At 43.1% G+C, this 20,068-nt stretch overlaps 1 protein-coding gene across 1 annotated transcript; it reads right to left on the bottom strand.

Moving 5' to 3' along the window:
• Nucleotides 1-5,207: 5,207 nt before the first annotated feature.
• On the bottom strand, nt 5,208-20,068 carry LOC118565205 (zinc finger MYM-type protein 1-like). Its single transcript, XM_036145156.1, has 3 exons — nt 19,729-20,068; nt 9,088-10,500; nt 5,208-5,297 (listed from the first exon to the last, which is right to left on the bottom strand). Exons 2-3 carry the CDS (start codon nt 10,063-10,065, stop codon nt 5,208-5,210), a joined length of 1,068 nt encoding a protein of 355 aa, XP_036001049.1. The 5' UTR covers nt 10,066-10,500; nt 19,729-20,068.

Genomic DNA, 20,068 nt, shown 5'->3' with positions numbered 1-20,068 from the left:
CCAGCCGCAGCCATTCAGAGGCAGCTGCTCGGCGAGCTGGAAAGCCCTCTATGCTGTAATTAATTGAGGGGAGATTACACGCTCTTCCAACCATGTAGTCTGTCATCAGAAGCCATTACACATTGATATTAGACGCTTCTCCACGGTGTCAACAGCAATTTGGAGGGCAGCTAAAGCTGAGTGGGTGTGAAAGTTTAGAGCTGATGTGCGCTGGGCCAATTTCGGGCCAAGAGTCCATGCATGGGCTGGCATTAAATCAGCGGGTGTATTTATAGCAGAGAGAGGGGTCAGCAGGCTTACAAAGCAGTGTTCACAACAGATGGGTCACAATAATCTACTCCAGCCCAGAGATTAGGGTTTTTATTCGGAGCAGAACCACCTTTTCTGTGGTTCTGCCTCAGCAATCTGTCTCATTTACATGCATACGGTTTGTTTAGGTCTCTTATGCAGAGCTGGCTGGCCCATTGGGCAACGTAGGCAAATGCTCAGGGTGTCGTGGCCTGCAGGGGGCGGCACAAAATCTGGAATAAAAAAATAAAATAAAAATCTTTTTAATAAAACTAGTCCTTACTATTAACTATTTTTTTTTACTTTATTACCTTTGAACACAGAAATGCAGGCAATCTATAAATTTTATCAACCAAAACAAACAAAAATGCTGAGATTAAATTCAAAATCAAAATACATGCATACGTATGGGGAACAGGTACACACACACACACACACACACACACACACACACACACACACACACACATATATATATATATATATATATTAGGGCAGGGCAAGTTAACGCGTTAATTTCGCGTTAACTCATTAGACTATTAACGGCGATATTTTCTTTAACGCGGGTTAACGCATCTTGCTCACATGCTTTTATTTTGTGAAGGTCTGTTGCTGCGGTGTAGGGATTTGAATCAGAACAGTAGGTGGCGATAATGCGCCAATAACCTCGCTGTCAGCCAAGCCTCGGATTCAGAGGAAGAAAGGTGCTGGCCGGAAAAAAACAAAGCCAACATGCGGAAGGTGGTGTTTCCCGCAGGAATTTGCTTAGGCGAGGCGGTGAGTTGGTGAACGGAACAAGTTTTGTGCGGAGCGAGGTCTGCATCGACGCCGTTGGTGAAGTTGCTTCTCGTTTCAAAGTATCCATGTGTTTTTGCCTGTTTTTCCCCTGACATTCACTATATGCACGCGAGAAAGCAACAACAAAAAACCGCGTGTCAACGTCAAATAAACGCAAGCAACGCAAGCATATCGAGTTAGCAAGCATTTCAGTTTAAAGTTCTTCCAGCATGGAATATGACAGAAACAAATTAGTTGGAACCACTGCCAAGTTAAACTTTGGTATTGAACATAAAATGGTAATGCTGCTCCCTGCTGTTACCTCAGAAATTGCCTGTTTTTGGTAGATTTTTTCCCCATAAAGAGAATTCCCTGTCAGTGGCAATAAGCTTTAATTTATTATTATTGCTATTTTTTGTTTTACATGTTTAAGTTGAGCTTTACACTAAATATGTGTTACTGATAAGTGCTACAAATGTTACAACACTTTTGTTCATATGGCAGCAGAACATTAAAATAAAAGTGCTCTTTACACTACTTTTGAATTCATTCTTGGAGTTTGTAAATACAATGCGATTAATCGCGATTAATCAGGGCGATTAATCGCGATTAAATATTAATCGCGATTAAATATTTCAATCGTTGCCCAGCCCTAATATATATATATATATATATATATATATATATATATATATATATATATATATATATATATATATATATATATATATAAATGGAAGTTCTGATGTATGATTTCTGTCATTTTCTTCCTATTTTCCCAAAACATTCCCAAAACACTTCCCCCTATTAATTTTATAAATTTGAAAAGCTTAAAGAGTCAAATGTAAAGCTAAATATATCAAGTTAATGGTATTACAGTGAGCTGGCATATGATGATGTCATAGGTGACTGCTGGGAGAAAATCTAGTAAAGTGTATAAATGTAGCCGAAGAGGTAAAGTAGACTTGATAGCGGTTTATCACTCTGATGGATGCAGTAGTAAAAAGCACCACTACAGGTCTATATTAAATTAGACAAAGACAACTTTTGGCTTTTGTTCAATTTTTGAGAATGTATTTCAACATCAAACCAAGCGTCTTTGTGCCTTTGAATCTCCAGCATCAAGACTCCTAGATAGGTGTCGAAACATGTAAAAGCTGAATAAAAAATCCAGTTTCTTCTGATTTAAACCTGTTGTGGTTGCCATGACTCACATTACGTTACATTTTTGCATATGGTTGTATTCATGTATTTTATATAGCTTTTGTAGTATATAGTTATTTAGTTTTTGTATGTTGTTATTCCATAGTGGAAAGCAGCTTATGCATGAAGGTATTGTGTGCAAACTATGCTTTATTTATTTGATCTTTGATGTTGCACATTTGATTTCTTGACATCAATATTATTTATCGACTTATTTACAGGATTTCTGTTATGTGGTAAGGGTTTTCAAATAGTTTTTCAGATTTTTGCACTAATCTGTAATTTATTAAGCATATCATATTTGTGACGTGTCATTTTATGAATAAAAGACAGTGGTAAAGAAAATGCTATTTGACTTCTTTTGTAAGCATATGTAAATTGCTTACAAAAGCGATTTACATCAGTTTTACTTTGGCGCCATAGAAAATCTATAAATTAGTTAAAATAACAGGAGGGGAGGGATTCGATTAGAGCGCCCCTTTTAGCGACCGGTTCTGGCTTTATGATAAAAACTCTAATCTGTTCAGTGTCTCTTTGCATCAAAGTGAGTTTTAGGAAGAAAATCGTCTCCTTTTTCTGTAATTCTTTCAGGACTAACACAGTTTATTGGAGGTCTCTTCATGCTCTGCGTTGCTCTTCATGCATATCCAGGCAGGCACTAATACAGTAATTGTAAAAATCAACCAATGAAAGAAATTAAGTGAAGTTATAATTATTAACAATAAAATATCTGTGATTTCATACAGAAAATGAGTTATACATTTGAATGATATACAGGAGAATAAAACATGACATTACTGTATTTTTTTATGTTTTGTTTTTACATTTTGTAATTATTTAATCAGCTTTCTTTATTTATCTAATTGTTTTCCAGTTTTATTCTTGTTTAGTTCATGCATGAATAGTTTATCAGTATATTCATCTGTTTAGTTTTATTTATTTAGATTCATTTACTTGTGTTAATAGTTAGCTAAGCAATTTGTTTATTTAAATTTTATTTATTTTTATTTGTTTTTGTTTTTTATTAGGGCTGCACAGTGGCACTGTTTGCCTTGTAGCAGGAAAGTCCTGGGTTTAAATCCCAGCCTGTGCTCTTTCTGCATTGAGCTTGCATGTCCTCCCACTGCAGGCGAGGGTTCTCTCCGGGTTCTCCGGCTTCCTGCCACCGTCCACCAACATGACCGTTAGATTAATTGGTCTCTAATTTCTCCTTTAGGTGTAAATATGTTGCCCTGTGGTGGACTGGCCTGCAGAAAGGCACCAGCAACCCTGCAAGGACCAGCAGGTATAGACAATAAATGTTACTGTTTGTATTTACTTATGTTATTGCTGGGTTTTTTTCTATATCTGTTTTTGCATAGATTTATTTCTAATTTTACAATTTTGTTTTGTTTTTGCCGCTCTTATTATTCCACATTGACTGTTCAGCCCTCAACTTTGACACTTTTAGGTTCCCATTCATTGCTTCAGCTCAAGTTCCTGGAAGTTTAAGTGACAAGTTACTTAAATGCACCTCCTCCATGCAGGGCAAATGACATCCCATACGTTCAGATTTGTTCACATGTTCGAAGTTATGAACAAATTCTGAATGTTAGAGGAGGAAATGGCAGCTGTGGGTTGTTGTTCTCATTTGTTAAAAGTAATTTTCTACCCGTTCAAGAAATCTTCCTATTTTAGATCCATATTCTCTTTCTATTGTTTAATCAGTGAACTGCAAACCAAACCAGTAAATGTGAGCAGAAACAATAAATCACGTGTTTGCCTGTTACGGCTGCATCCCCTCAGAGACCGTGAAACATCCCGATATGGATCTGAATAATTAACTCCAGCTGAGTGCGGAGGAACCCCGGCCGCAGGCGGTGCGTTTGGACGCCTCTGAGATGTTTATCTGATTGTAACGCTTCATTTTTCACATGCAGCAGAGAGACTGTGACAGCGGCAGAACAAAAGCAGCAAAGTGACGCGGAGAGCCAACAGCAGGGGAAGACAAACGGATTGGAGGAAAGAAGAAAACAAAGAGGACTTCTTCTGTTCTGATGCATTTACTCCTAATGAGGTGAGTGGCCCCCTCCCTCTGAAGTGGCGCTGATTAAACACCAAAACCAGCAGAATAATGGGATTATATGAGACAAACACAAAGAAAAATAAATCAGAGCTTCTCTTCATTGTGCTTCACATTTGATTTCAAATTAATAAATTTCACACTTTTGTTTTAATCATCATTACAGTTTATTAAAGACGCTGAATCCATTAGCGGTGGTTTCCAGCTGCGTTCAGGTGCTCAGGTTTATTTCACCACCAGATTAAAGGCCCGGGAACATGTTATTCTTGGTCTAATGGTGACACAATATGGTTTAATGGGCAACAAACTGGTGACGGTTAAATTCCCACGTCAAACATCTACATCGTCAGTTAATCAGCTGCTGATTAACCCAGAACGAACCATCAGTACAATTCAGTTTAATTTATATACCGCCAATTCATGAAACATGTCATCTCAAGGCACTAACCAAAATCAAATTCAATCAGATTATACAGATTGGATCAGATTATAAAGATTGGTCAGAAAGTTTCCTCTCTAAGGAAACCCAGCAGTTTGCATCAAGTCTCTCCAAGCAGCATTCACTCCTCCTGAAAGAGCGTAGAGCCACAGTGGACAGTCGTCTGCATTGTTGATGGCTTTGCAGCAATCCCTCATACTGAGCATGCATGAAGCGACAGTGGAGAGGAAAACTCCCCTTTATCAGGGAGGAGAACCTCCAGCAGAACCAGAACCAGGCTCAGTGTGAACGCTCATCTGCCTCGACCCACTGGGGCTTAGAGAAGACAGAGCAGAGACACAGAAAACACAGAAGCTCACATTGACCCAGGAAACTTATTTGGTTGGTGCTCATCTCCATGGCTCCTTTAGGGTTTGTTTACAGGCCGGAAGGATTTTCTCAAATGGGAATATTCTTGTTCTTGATGAAGCAGAAGATGGGCGGATGACTCAGTTTTTCGAAGAAATGAGGACATTGCTCAGGTTTGTTCTGGTGACAAAGGAGATGCAGTGAAATATGAAGCTCTGGATTTGCAGCTCCATTCACGTTCCAGTTTTAGGTCATATTAGAGCTGCTGCTCCTTGTTATTGTAACGTTATCCTAAGGTCGCTATGACCTGGCGCCACTTCAGACATGTGAGACCCTGGCTCTGCTGCCCGCTGATTGCCGAGGCCAAATGCTTGTGTTTTACTGTGCAGATAATGAATGTCTCTGTTTCGTCTCACGGCAAGGCTGCTGGTTACCTGACTCCGCCAGATAGATTTGCTCCGCATATCCATCTGGAAACCTTCCGTTGAAGTAATTTTGGGAAGGGGCGAAAATACTGGTTAGCTGATTGGCCTATGTTGGTGATAGACGGGCCAAATAAACCAATCAGATTCCTCGTCGCTCTGTTACGAGCGACGACGAAAACACAACCACAAGCCAAGCTACTCTTGCTGCTGCAGGTAAAGGCTCGTTAGCTCAGCAAAGAAATACTCTGTAATTCCGATAAAACTTGCTCGATAGCCACGCTAACGCTAGTTTCATCGGCTGAAGCCGCCATGTTCTTTAGACTGAACTGACGTGCTTCCCGTTGCGTCACACCTCAACCCGCCTCAAAGCCAACGCTGATTGGACGTTCGTTTGGTGAACGGCTCCAAATTTTCTTTAACAGAGAGTAGCCAGACTGATCTGCGAGTGAAACTTCGAAAGCTCGCGAGATCAGGATGGTCTCACGAGGCTATGCTGCTGGTGTTTAGGTGGAAGCCGGGGAGGGAGAGAGACAAAAGCAGGGCAGGGGTGCGATTACTTTGCATCTATGTGATCTCTGCTCTGTTTCTCAATAAAAGTGCTGGAACTTCATCACTTCACCGTTTCCTTGTTCACTAAGTCCGGGAAGTCAGTTATGGTTTGGATCCCTGCCACACTCCTCTACATCTAAAGGAAACAGCCGAGGTGGTTAAACCTCCCAGATGCTTCATTTGGATGTTTCCTGGTAAGGTCCCACTGGGAGGATCATGTATGTATCCTTTATTTTCTGTTATTCTCATGATCCGGGGCTGGTTGGGATCCTAGCTGCTTTGTCTTCCTACTTTCTGCCGCTAATCTTCTCAAAGGGAGAGTTAATCCTGCTCCACTTACTCACATGTGTGCTGTTACACAACGTACCTAACTCCAGCTGCCAGATTATCATCATCATCAGCTTCAGAAATCACAGTAATAAAATTAGAAATGAGCAGAAACGTCACATCATTTCAAGATAACTTATGCGGGCAGAAGAAACGCACATTTCCAGATTTGAGTTTTCTGTAACATAAAACCTTTAGACCTGTGTTTTTAATTCAATTCAGTTTATTTAAATAGCGCAAATCTGCAACATGTCACCTCATCCTCCAGACAGATTGGTTAAAAGTTTCCTATCTAAGGAAACCCAGCAGATTGCATTAAGTCACTGATTTTACAGCAATCCTTCAAAGATACAGATAAAACTTACTTTGTTGGTCCCAAAACTGGGAAATTGTTGTGCAGCAGCATGACAGACAAACAATATAAAATAAACATTTCTATACTATATGACCTCCGAAGGGCACAACAAGCTTAACAGACAGAAAATAACGTTTGGACAACGAAGCTGATTTACAAACCAGACGTCTCAGCAGACACGTCTGTCTGTGTTTTCCTGCATTTTTGGTCAAATCGTGTTTGTTTGTTAGTCAGGGAAGCAATTCAAGGTGGGCGGATGAGCCGGAAACTGGACTCCAGTGAGGGTAGAGATGCTCTGAAATGATAATACTCATGTAAAAGTAAAATGTACGGTGCAGTTAACCATAACCATAAGCTTACTAAGTAAATGTAACTCGTTTCTACCTGTCTCTACTTTTGGGTCTCCCCTAATGTGGGACAACTTACCTAAAACATCTTTAACCTTCTCAAAATGTCCACAGAGCCAAGTCTTCAGAGCGAGACCATTTACCCAAGGGCGTAGGAATAAGTTTACAATTGGGGGGGACACATGTCGGAAATCTGAGATTCGTAAATATTCAACAGAAATATATCTTAAGTACGCTACTTAAAAAAAAGGCTATTTAATCTTTTACTTTATTCCTTTATAAATGTGTCTTGCAAAAATAATGCATTTAAAATTTACATAATGCATTTGTTCATAAGATGTGAGCATATCACCAAACAAAATGACTGGAGTCTTTTATTAAGCAAAGGGAGATGTCTTTCAAGGGCTTCAGCCTTTGGCATATTTAGTGTCCGCATACGCACTAGAAAATCAAATATTTCAGTTGGATTAAAAACAATTCAGTAGGCCACACAAGTGCAAAGTTTGATATGTTTTATTTTGTCAAACTTGCAATAATGGTCAAAAATGAATTTATATAGGTTGACTGACCATAGAACCATCTCTTTCATTAAACAAAATTCTGAGATGAAAGAGCCCTCACAGACAATGTAGTGAACAAATTATTCACATTTTTAACATTAAGTAAAAGAAGAAAAGAAAATCAATCAAAATATGCTTATTCAGTTTGTCGAACTGTATGACTAATTAAACCAAATCAAAAATGAAGAAATATTTACCAACAATAAATACACATTTAATAGACAAGCTTTTTAACTCACTGATTACAGTGTGCTTTAACTGTTGGAAAAGCAGTTAGCACAGAGATATTCAGTTTACGAAGCATTGTTGATTTTATTTTGTTTCTTTTGTTTATAGGCCACATAACCCTAGATAGAGATCAACACCTCTGTGCTTCTGAACAATTGCACTTTACAGCCATGCATTTATAATTCGCCAAAAATGTGCCGGACACATAAAAGGATGGCAAACACTGGCTTAGGCAAAAGAGCCAAAATGTTTTTTCCGCCTTTCATTTGCAGCCACAAATTGCTTGCAAATTGACTTCTTGTCCAGTAAATCAAGTTTATCTTTATGTACATGACAGACAGCAACATGATTAAGCCTGTTTTGAGTCATTGTAGACCGGAGCCACGTTTTGAGTCTACGAAGCGCACTGAAACTTCTCTCTGCCTCAGAGGATGAAACGGGGACTACCAAAAGCAACCTGACCAGAGTTTCCACTTGCCCAAAAAGTCTACGGACCTCTCCAGGCAGTCCACCAATGATCCCTGCAGCTTCTGCGCTGTTGCTAAATGAGTAGTTCAGTCTAAACATAGAAAGTTGCACTGAAAGTAACTCTCTATTCAACTCTGGGTATTTCCCAATGACTGCAGCATCAATCGTTCCACTGAGAAGTGTCTCTTCCAACTTTTGCAAAGTCAGCAAGTCATCCTGGTTAAATAGCCCAGTGAGCTGTGCATCTACAACATCCAATACTTTAAAGAATTCACCTCTGTAGTGGTCCTTGGCACATTCAGGTTGATGTGTCTTAGCTCCTTCAGTGAAGCGTTTTGGGGGTGGCCTTCTCTGTGTAACTGTGATGGGTTTAACACCCAAAGACTGAACCTCAGCCATCGCCTTTTCAAAAAGAGTGTTGAAACTTTCTTGATTTCTTTTAGCCTTAAGTGAAGTCTGAACAACTTTCACAGCAGTCCTCATTCCAGCAATGGTTTGAGTTCTCTTCTGGAAAGAGATGCTCAGGCATTCAAGCTTATCAATCACAGGTGAGGCAAGGATGAGACCCAAAACTGTTTTACCTTTCCTAAACTGCCCCAGCAGTCCATTAGCAGTGGATGCTGTGTTTGAGGCACCAGAAGCCATCTCCTGAAAGCTAGCCAGCACTGACCCATACTGTGACAAAACATCTCTGATTGCTTTGCTCCGTACTGCCCATCTTGTGGGGCACAGGGGTTTTATTGCAGTGCACGATGGATTCTCTGTATGTGCTGTTGCTGCATGGATTGCCTTAAACTTCCCTGACTGAGAGAAAAGAACTCCAAGCTGGTTCACCCAATCCAATGCGTCTCTGATCAGAACTGAGGCTAAGCAAGCTTTCTGTGCAATTAAATTAGTGCAGTGTGCTCCACAATGAACAAAAAGTGCTAGTGGCTGCTCTTGCTTTATCAGTGCCTGTACACCTGCATGCTTCCCAGACATATTGGCTGCTCCATCATAAGTTTGACCTCGTAAACCATGCATTGGTAAGTTTAATCTGAGCAGCACATCTTTAACAACAGCAGCAAGGCTTTTTCCTGTTGTTTCAGAAACTGAGTACAAGCCAATAAACTCTTCATGGGGCTTCATGTCACTGTCAATGTATCGCAGACAAATGCTTTCTTGTTCTTTCCCAGAAATGTCCTGTGTTCCATCCATAATAATTGCAAACTCAAAAATTGGTAGGTTTCTGATTGTATCTGCTATTTCACTGACAATACTATTGCTCATAGAACACAAGATTTCATTCTGTATCTGTGGACTTAGGTATTCTTTCTGAGACCTCAGCAACCACTTAGCCAAAAGGGCATCATCTTCTGCCAGATTTTTCAACAGTTGATACAAATTGCTGTCATCATCGTCATGCCCTCTCAAAGCTTGTCCCTGCCGTGCCAAATATTTTATGGAGCTCACAATTTTCTCCAGACAGTGCCTATTGTCACCTTGCTGAGTTGCCAAAGCACTGGATAATTGGGCATTTATAGGATGACTTTCTTGTGCAGTCACAGAAACAGCATGATGATGTGTGTGACTATTTTCATGTGCTTTAAATTTTTCGAATGCTTTTTTCCAATTTTTAAATCCAGAAGTGATAAAGGCGGGTTCGGATTTTGCACCAAATGGTGTGAGTTTGTCCTGGTAAATTGCCATGCAATAAAAACACAAAATGCCCTTTTTCACTGCATCATAATGTAGCCAGGGAAATTCCTTGTACCACTTTCCTTGGAAATGTAAAGTTCTGTTGGCTAGAGCTTGAGGGTCTATGAATTTTGGATGTGGCTGATTTGGCTCTGTTCTCTGTCCACTGACTTCAGAGTCTCTCAGCTGTGTGTCCCTAGTCTGAACTCCCTAGAAGGAAAAGTTACAATGTCACTCAATGCCCCTGAACTACACTTACTACAAGCAAAAGATTAAAATTTTCAACTTTTTTTGTGGACTCTCATGAAGTATCTACTGGTATGAGTTACTCTGTCTTACCTGTTGCTCCACTCCTGTCTCTCCCTCACTCTGACTTCCTGCCTCTAGCCCGGTTGCACTATCCTCTCCTTTTCCTGTCTCCTTTGTGCTGTCCCTGCATTGTTGCTCCTAAACATATAAGATGGTTTCTGTATAAAAGGCTCAGACATTCTTTGTTTATGATGTTGGTTCGGCTGCTATCAGGAAGTGACGTAGGTGTAAGTTCAGGGCGCTATCTGCTACTTCCGGTTAACTTCATAGCATGTCGGCTGTTTGCAGTTAGAACTATCGATGCTCCGAGTGTTAAGTTAATGAATGAACGTAAGTTACCACATTCGGTGCTTGGTTTGTTGATTACACACAGAAGTATTTTACACCTAACAGTTTCGTTGGTCTTCATAAGTTTATGTTAAAACTGTTTACTTACGGTTTGGATTTTCGCTGCGTGTGCGCTGCGTCGGGGTTGTGCGTCATGTGTGCATGTTGTGATCGGGCGTGCTGCCGGCTGACGCCATGGCGTAGTTTATTTATTTGACCACATGATGGCGCCAAAAGCTACTCATTATAATTTGAGCTAGAAAACGTCTGTTTATTATGTTTCATTGAAACTGTGCTCACTTTGAGTTCCTGCAGTATTTAAGCCAAGTGATGCTATATTTACATAATTAGAATTATATCTAATATGCTGGGGAAATGTATTTCCACAGATTGATGTTTAAGTTTGCCTTTTTTGGATATGTTTAAGTTTATTTGGTTTAAACTTCTACTGTTGCAATACATATTTGGCCTAATGGCAATTCATATGTTATTGCAGACTGTTGGCAACACTGAGTATTGAAGTGGAATAAACCCTGCTGACGGCAACAGTTAAAGGAGTGCGAGCCTCATTACCCTATTACCTGTATCCTGACCGATACACCATCTTGTTGGCTGTTAAAACCTTAAAAGAACCAGCCTCTATCCTATTACCCCCTAACATTTGGTCCTTCGAGCCGGAGACAGTTCTCAAGATGGAATCAGATGGAATGAAGCCTCCTGATGTCAGACCTAAACGGCAAACACGCCGACCGAGCCGGTTTGATGACTATGAAGTTGACTATACAGGTCATCCCTTTATGGAAACGTATCACCGGGACAGCCCACAGCCTCTCCCGAGAAGTATGGGAGTTCAGCCTCAGTACAGCAGCACGTTTCCCTTTTATAGTGATAGAAATGTGGCCTACTATAACAGTCCTCTGCTGGAGAGAAGTCGGCAGGATTGGAACTTCAGCGATTTATCACATGAGTACACCCCCTTCTCCAATCATCTGGGACCCTCCATCCCACCACTTCATACAGACTTTAGAGCTCTGCAGGCAGAAAGAGAGAAGCTTCAGCAAGCACAGCAAGGATTACAGGAGGGTCTTAGAGAACTAAGTGAAGCAAGGAGTGATATTAAAGCATTGATTGAGGCTGCCTACTCACTGAGGAAGGATATGGCTCAGCTTACTGCCTCACAACATAATACTCATCAGCCCCCTACAAGCAGTTCGGAAGGGGCATACAGACCCACAACTGATACAGAGCCGTTAAAGGAAGATGAGGAAGGGTGGCCTGACCCACCACCGTGGCCTGAACCAGAAGAAGACCTGCCAGCAGGATTCTCCAACTTAAAGCTTGAAGAACAATATTCCGATGAAGGCTTACAATACCGCCCTCCCTTTAATGCAGAAACTCTCCCTGGTAAGCTTTCTAATCCTTCATGCCTTCCGCAGTATCAGGATCCTAAAGCAGACATGTTTCGTTCCCCACCACAACATCCTGGGCGAAACACGGGTTGGGAACCAAACGATAGAGGGTTGTTACAAAGGAAACCAGTTCCAGCCAACCCCTCCTCTCCAGTTAAAGGGACGGTGGGTGAGATGTCAGACCAAAATAACCCAAACATGCCCTTTTCCCCTGAGTTAATATATAGGGGGCCCAAACCAACAATTCCAAAGTTCATTCATTCAGATCCTTCTGAATTTGCCAGGCTCCGAATGGCTCTGGAGAACCTGCTCCCTCCTAATACAACTGAGCTCTTCAAGTATCAGATACTTGTCGACCATCTTAAGCTTGATGAGGCTAGGCTTATTGCTGATGCGTACCTGAACTCACCCCGACCGTATACTGAGACTATGGCAGCCCTCCATGATAAATTTGGACAACCTCATCAGCTTGCTCTAAAGAAAATTGCAAGTGTCCTAGATGGTCCAGAAATAAGACGAGGTGATACAGGAGCCTTCCAAAGGTTCTCTCTCCAGGTGCAGTCACTCGTTGGGCTGCTACAGACATTGGGGATTGAAGGAGAAGTGGAACTGAACTGCGGCTCCCATGTCGCTCGGCTAATAAGCAAGCTCCCTCCAGAACAGAGAGCTGACTTTCGTCGACACCAGTTCAAGCAGCCTGGGGGGATCTACACCCTGTATGACTTATCTGAATGGCTTCGTCATGAGTCATGGTGTCAGGGGTTTGATAGCCAAGTTGGTGGAAAGGGTATTAGAGAAAGAACCAGTGTGAGAGCTGATGCCCGTTCCACCAAACAGGCTGTAACTGTCCTACATAATGCAAAGGGACCCTCAAAACACACTTTCCTGCCACCAAAGGAGAGTCAAGCTGGAGGGCAGGTGAAAGGCAAAGCTTATTGTGCCTACTGTGAGAGCACAGAACATTATTTCAGTCAGTGTAATGATGTAGCTAAGCTCTCCAAGGAAGAAATAAAGGACTGGATCCAAGTCAACAAACGATGCTGGCGTTGCGCCCGAAAGCATCTAGCAGCTCAGTGTACACTGAAAAAACCCTGCAGTCTCTGCCAGGGAAAACACCTACTGGCCCTTCACGAGATAAATGCACGAACTGAGGGAAGCAATACTGTCGTGGCTGGAAGGGAAGAAAGTTGCCTTACCAATTCAGCGTCAGGTTCCCTTTACCTGGATCGCCATGGGGCCAGCAATCGTGTTCTGCTAAAGATAGTACCCGTGCTTCTGAGGCATGGGAAACGAACTCTAGACACCTTTGCGATACTTGACGATGGTTCGGAGAGAACCATGTTGCTCCCGGCTGCTGCTAAAACCCTTGGTCTGACAGGCATCCCTGAAGACCTTCCCCTACGTACCGTCCGCCAAGACATTCAGATGCTTCACGGCCATACAGTATCCTTCAGTGTCGCTGCCGCTACCAATCCTGGGTCCCTCTACAAGATCGATGGAGCATTCACAGCTGATCCTCTTAACCTAGCTCACCATACATATCCTGTTGATCAGCTACAAAGGAAGTATAAGCACCTGCAAGGGATACCAGTGCCTGCCTTAAAGCAAGCAAAGCCACTGCTCCTTATCGGATCAGACCAGCCACATCTGATAACTCCTATAGAACCAGTTCGGCTGGGCCCGCCTGGTAGCCCAGCAGCTGTCCACACTCGGATGGGGTGGACCCTTCAGGGGCCAAGTCTGTTCATGGGGCGGCCAACTCAGCCTGCCTTATGCCTGTATACATCCTCTCAAGCAGATGAGTTATTTAAGCACGTAGAGCGGCTCTGGCAGGTGGATGCCATACCTTACAGATCTGAAAAGGAAGTGACACGATCAAAGCAGGATCAGCAGGCTGTGGCTTTGCTTGAGGCTAAAACAGATCGCATAATGGTAGATGGAGTCCTAAGGTATGCTACACCTCTCCTCCGCCATACACATATGCCACCATTGAAAGCACCCAGGGAATCTGTAATGCCCATGCTTCGAAGCATAGAGAGACGCCTTTTGAAGGATCCCAATCAGGCTGATGCCTACAGAGCTGAAATGCAGAAGCTGATTCAATCAGGAGCTGTAAAGGAGGTTGAAAACGACCCTTTGTCTAAGGAGAGCTGGTACATCCCTCATCATCTTGTTAGTCATAATGGGAAGAATCGTTTAGTCTTTAACTGCTCCCACAAATACCTTGGACAGTCCCTGAATCAGTTTCTTCTGCCTGGCCCTACCCTTGGGGCCCCCCTACTAGGAGTGCTAGTCAGATTTCGTGAGTATCCCATCGCTGTGAGTGGAGACATAAAGGGGATGTTCCATCAAGTTCTTCTCCTCCCAGAAGATCGCCCCGTACTGAGGTTCCTATGGCGGGATCTCAAGGTGGACGAGCCTCCCAAAACCTATGAGTGGCAGGTCCTGCCGTTTGGGACCACCTCAAGTCCCTGCTGTGCAACATTCGCTTTGCAGCGCCACGTGATGGAAAATACTCAGCCTGATGACAGCCTTAGATTTTCCATTGAGAAGTGTTTCTACGTGGATAACTGCCTACAGAGTGTTGCCTCACCAGAGGAAGCCAAAGCCCTGGTGGATCGCCTGAGAGACTTACTAAAATCTGCTGGCTTTGAGTTACGACAGTGGGCTTCCAATGACCCAAGCGTTCTGAGTCATTTGCCTCCTGAAGCTAGATCACAAAGCCTGGATCTGTGGTTGGCAGAAGACAAATCCAACCCTTTAGAGACAACACTTGGACTCAGCTGGAATTGGAATACAGACTCCCTAGGCTATAAACACAGGCCTGTGTCTTATGAGATGCCAACTCTTCGAAATATCTATAGGGTTCTAGCCTCACAGTATGACCCTTTAGGCTATCTGTTACCCTTTACCACTCGAGCGAAGCTCCTACTCAGACAGCTGTGGGATAAGAAGCACGGTTGGGATGACTCAAACCTCCCATCTACACTCCTTCAAGCTTGGTTGGATTGGGAGGCGGAGCTCCAGTTTCTACCTCACCTTACTCTTCCACGCGCTTATGTACCTGCTGATGCCAGCTTAAAGGAGGCTACCCGCGAAGTACACATCTTCGCAGATGCCTCGGAGAAAGCTTATGGAGCCGTTGCATATCTGAGGACTGAAGACTGCACCGGTCAGGTTCACCTCACGTTCATCCTAGCTCGCTCCCGTGTAGCCCCAAAACGTACCCTCTCTATTCCCCGCCTAGAGCTGTGTGGAGCTTTGGTGGCAGCCCAGCTGGCCAGCATCCTGAAGAAAGAACTTACCTCATCTATCAGAAGGATAGTTTTATGGTCTGACTCGACAACTGTCCTCACCTGGTTGAGCTCACAGTCCTGCCGCTATAAAGTTTTTGTAGGAGCTAGGATAGCTGAGATACAGGAGTTAACAGAAAATTGTACTTGGCGCTATGTAAACTCTGAGAGTAATCCAGCAGATGACTTGACCAGGGGAAAGACCCTGACCGAGCTGAAGGTCCCAAATCGTTGGTCTAACGGGCCTAGCTTTCTGCACGACAGTCCTGACAAATGGCCAGAGGAGCCGAGTTCTGGGCCCTGTGTTGATGAAGCTGAGCTCAGAAAGACTGTCTTCTGTGGAACAGCTACCACCTCCATGCCGACCTTTCAGGATGGAACAGTGCACAAGAATTGGCAGGAGCTCTTGGATGCTACTATTAAAGAACTTCGAGGGCAGGCGTTCTCAACATCATCACCTAGCACTGAAGAGTATCAGGCAGCTGAACTGGCCATTCTTCGGCATGCTCAACAGGAGTCATTTTCAGAGGAATGTAGATTGCTAGCAGAAGCAAAACCTGTTACATCCCGAAGTCGATTACTCACCCTGGCACCGGAACTGGATACTACAACAGGCCTCATTAGAGTAGGAGGTCGTTTACGACATCTAGAAGGTCTCGATGGCTCTACATTGCATCCCATTGTTCTGGATCCTTCACATCCTTTCACACGCCTTCTCATTCAGAAATATGACATCGAACTTCATCATCCAGGCCCTGAACGGGTGTTCGCAGAGCTGCGGAGATCTTACTGGATATTGCGAGGAAGAGAGGCAATACGTAAATTCCAGAGAACTTGTCCTGAGTGCCAGCGTTGGAGGGCCCAACCCTCGATTCCCAAGATGGCTGATCTTCCTGCTGCTAGGCTTAGATTGTATAAGCCAGCATTTTACTCAACTGGCGTTGACTGTTTTGGGCCTATGATTGTGAAGGTTGGAAGACGGCATGAGAAACGCTGGGGGATCATTTTCAAGTGTCTGACAACAAGGGCAGTACACCTGGATCTTCTAAGTAGTCTGGATACAGATGCATTCCTCATGGCCCTTAGACGATTTATCGCCAGAAGAGGAACACCCGCAGAGCTATGGTCAGACTGTGGAACCAATTTTAAGGGAGGAGATCGAGAACTCAGAGAAGCCTTTGCCAACATGTCAGAGACGTTGCAGGGACAGCTTGCCCAGAAAAGGATCACATTTCGGTTTAACCCGCCAGCAGCCCCACATTTTGGTGGAGTGTGGGAGAGGGAGATCCGTTCTGTCAAGTCAGCTCTCCGCACTTGTGTAGGATCCCAACCCCTTCAAGAGGAAGTACTTCTTACGGTTCTGATGGAGGTGGAGTCAATCCTCAACTCAAAGCCCTTGGGCTATGTTTCAACTGATGTGGCCGATGTGGACCCTGTGACTCCTAATAGCCTTCTCATGGGGCGGCCTGATGGATCGCTGCCCCAAGTGGTCTACCCAAAGGTGGATGTCCTCAGTCGAAGGCGCTGGCGGCACTCACAGGTTCTTGCTGATCAGTTCTGGGCAAGGTTCATCAGAGAATACCTTCCTAGCCTACAGGCAAGACAGAAATGGCACTCAACCCCTCCTGACCTTCTGCAGAAGGCCGTGGTTATGGTTGTAGATCCACAGCTGCCCCGAGCTCTATGGCCTATAGGTCAAGTGACTGAGATTCATCGTAGTGATGATGGATTTATCAGATCTGCTGATGTGAACATTAAGGGACATGTCTACACTAGACCGGTTGCTCGGTTGGTTGTGTTACCAGCTGTACCATCTGAAGAACAGGACGCTGACACCAACAGCCGGTCATCCCCTGAAACTAATTGAGAAGCCTTTTATTGTTAAGCAAATGTGGCATCACATTTGGGGGCGGCTGTATAAAAGGCTCAGACATTCTTTGTTTATGATGTTGGTTCGGCTGCTATCAGGAAGTGACGTAGGTGTAAGTTCAGGGCGCTATCTGCTACTTCCGGTTAACTTCATAGCATGTCGGCTGTTTGCAGTTAGAACTATCGATGCTCCGAGTGTTAAGTTAATGAATGAACGTAAGTTACCACATTCGGTGCTTGGTTTGTTGATTACACACAGAAGTATTTTACACCTAACAGTTTCGTTGGTCTTCATAAGTTTATGTTAAAACTGTTTACTTACGGTTTGGATTTTCGCTGCGTGTGCGCTGCGTCGGGGTTGTGCGTCATGTGTGCATGTTGTGATCGGGCGTGCTGCCGGCTGACGCCATGGCGTAGTTTATTTATTTGACCACATGATGGCGCCAAAAGCTACTCATTATAATTTGAGCTAGAAAACGTCTGTTTATTATGTTTCATTGAAACTGTGCTCACTTTGAGTTCCTGCAGTATTTAAGCCAAGTGATGCTATATTTACATAATTAGAATTATATCTAATATGCTGGGGAAATGTATTTCCACAGATTGATGTTTAAGTTTGCCTTTTTTGGATATGTTTAAGTTTATTTGGTTTAAACTTCTACTGTTGCAATACATATTTGGCCTAATGGCAATTCATATGTTATTGCAGACTGTTGGCAACACTGAGTATTGAAGTGGAATAAACCCTGCTGACGGCAACAGTTAAAGGAGTGCGAGCCTCATTACCCTATTACCTGTATCCTGACCGATACACCATCTTGTTGGCTGTTAAAACCTTAAAAGAACCAGCCTCTATCCTATTACCCCCTAACAGTTTCAGAAATGAGGTACAGCTCTTGAGCCTAATATGGCCAATTTTAAATCAAACAAAACATTTTATTTGTCACATTACAGACTTTACGCGCAGAGTTAATCGCAGAGGCAAATAAAATCAATCGATTAAATCCTTTCAGAGTATTATCTCATGGACTCTGAACTAAAGTCTTTCTGACAGGGAGCTGACAGTGTGTTGAAGAACTATGGACAGGGCGCTTTGAAGCATCTGGTTCAAAAACGCATTCTAAACCTTTGGTAGAAATCCATCTATCCTTCCATTTTCTGTACACCCTTGTCCCTTAGTGGGGTCGGGAGGTGCTGGTGCGGGGTACACCCTAGACAGGTCGCCAGTCTGTCCAGACCTTTGGTAGAAATGGCGCCTTTAATTCCAGTTTGCAGTACAGAACAGAGAAAACTACAGAGTTGTCAATGTTGTGTTAATATATTTGTAGCCGGGGCACTATGGCCCTGAAGCATGGTGCTGCACACCCTTCCTCCTGCCCATATTTGGAGGACGCTGTGATCAGGTGCAGCTGGGGGTAATCAAGCCCTTCTGGCTAAAAGGGGGCAGATAGCTGAGGAAAGACATCCGAGGCTGGGGATTCCTTACAGGTAAATCGACAGTTTTCATGTTACCTGGATGTTTTAAGGTGCTAATTTAACATGATTTATTCTGTGTGCAGGCTGACCTGTTACTGTTTCAGTTGGAATTTTAGTTCTGTTTTGCTACTGTTTCTTTGGTTGTTTGGTCTCATCTTAATTACCGTTTCACCACAGTTCCAGATTGTTTTGTTGTTTTCTTTCTCTTTTAGTGTTAGTAAAAGCAGGGGAGGATTTGTATTCTTCGGCTGCTGTCTGGGTTCGACCCACCTGGGGCCCTATGCTGTCCCTGGATCCTGCGCTGGTTTTATTCAGATTGAGTTAAGGGGATTAGTGGGAGGAGAGTTTGTTTTCTTTTTGTATTATATGCACTAAGGTTTTGGAGTGAGTGTGTTTTTGTTGGGGAACACTAAGGTGTATTCAGTTTGTGTTTTGTAGTCGTTCTCCCCCCCCCCCCTCCCAAGGAATCTAATTAATTCAACTGGGTTTTTAACTTTTCTTCACAGTTAGCAGGATTCCAGACCAGCATAGGTGCTCACTTTTAAACTAGTTAGTTTTTTTTTGTGTACAATAAAATACATTGATTTCTGTCTCTTGGTACCTGTATATTTAATAAATCATATATTTAATGGGAAACCGTGCCTCTGCTATTCCTTGCAACCTCCTTGACCTGGTACAAAAAGGGTCTAACGCATAGAAACGGTACCTGAGGTCACATATTTATAGTCTAAAAAGAGGAGCCAGCAGTTTATTTGAGGAAATAAAGGTGCAGAAGTTAATTAGTTGGTTAGCCGCTGCTAAGAATTAAAATTAACTCTCCCTGTGGTTTTAACTAACGATCAGGAGCGCGGCAGGTATAATATCTGTCCATTTCGGCTAAGCAAAACGACGCAAAAAATAAAAAATCCTCGTAAAACGCACGCCCAGACTGGGCTAATTTCAACACAAGGGCAACACAGGTGTTGCCCTTGTGTTGTGTGACTGTTACTCACACTGACGTTACTCTTTTTAAAAAAGCTGAGTAAGTCCTGCTGCTGTTTCAGCCTTTTAGTTGGTGGTGGCATTGTACTGAAATGAGATATAAAAAAAAAAAAGACATTTTGGCTAGCGTAGCAAACGTCTAGAGGAAGTTAGCAGTTAAATATTGGATGAGAGATCATCCCAAGACTAAGATGACTAAACCAAAAAGATTCAGTTTCTATATATGAAAGTGAACTGACAACAAGACGTTATAAATAAGCAATATTCATAGCAGCATTCCCGACAGACCATTACCTCATTCACAAGTTTCTGACTTCTGTGTCGCTGTTTCCCTCCCTTCTGAGTGCTCAC

This window comes from Fundulus heteroclitus, chromosome 2, assembly GCF_011125445.2.
Source record: "Fundulus heteroclitus isolate FHET01 chromosome 2, MU-UCD_Fhet_4.1, whole genome shotgun sequence".
Taxonomy (NCBI): Eukaryota; Metazoa; Chordata; class Actinopteri; order Cyprinodontiformes; family Fundulidae; genus Fundulus; species Fundulus heteroclitus.
Note: the sequence above shows the minus strand (reverse complement) of the source record. Positions and strands in the feature narration are given on the sequence as shown.

Excerpts from the sequence above, each read along its gene's own strand:
- LOC118565205 (XM_036145156.1), bottom strand. The coding sequence starts at position 10,065 with ATGGCAATTTACCAGGACAAACTCACACCATTTGGTGCAAAATCCGAA. Across the intron at positions 5,298-9,087 it reads TGTGCCCCACAAGATGGGCA|AACAAACCTGAGCAATGTCC; the intron begins GTACGGAGCAAA and ends CTTTGTCACCAG.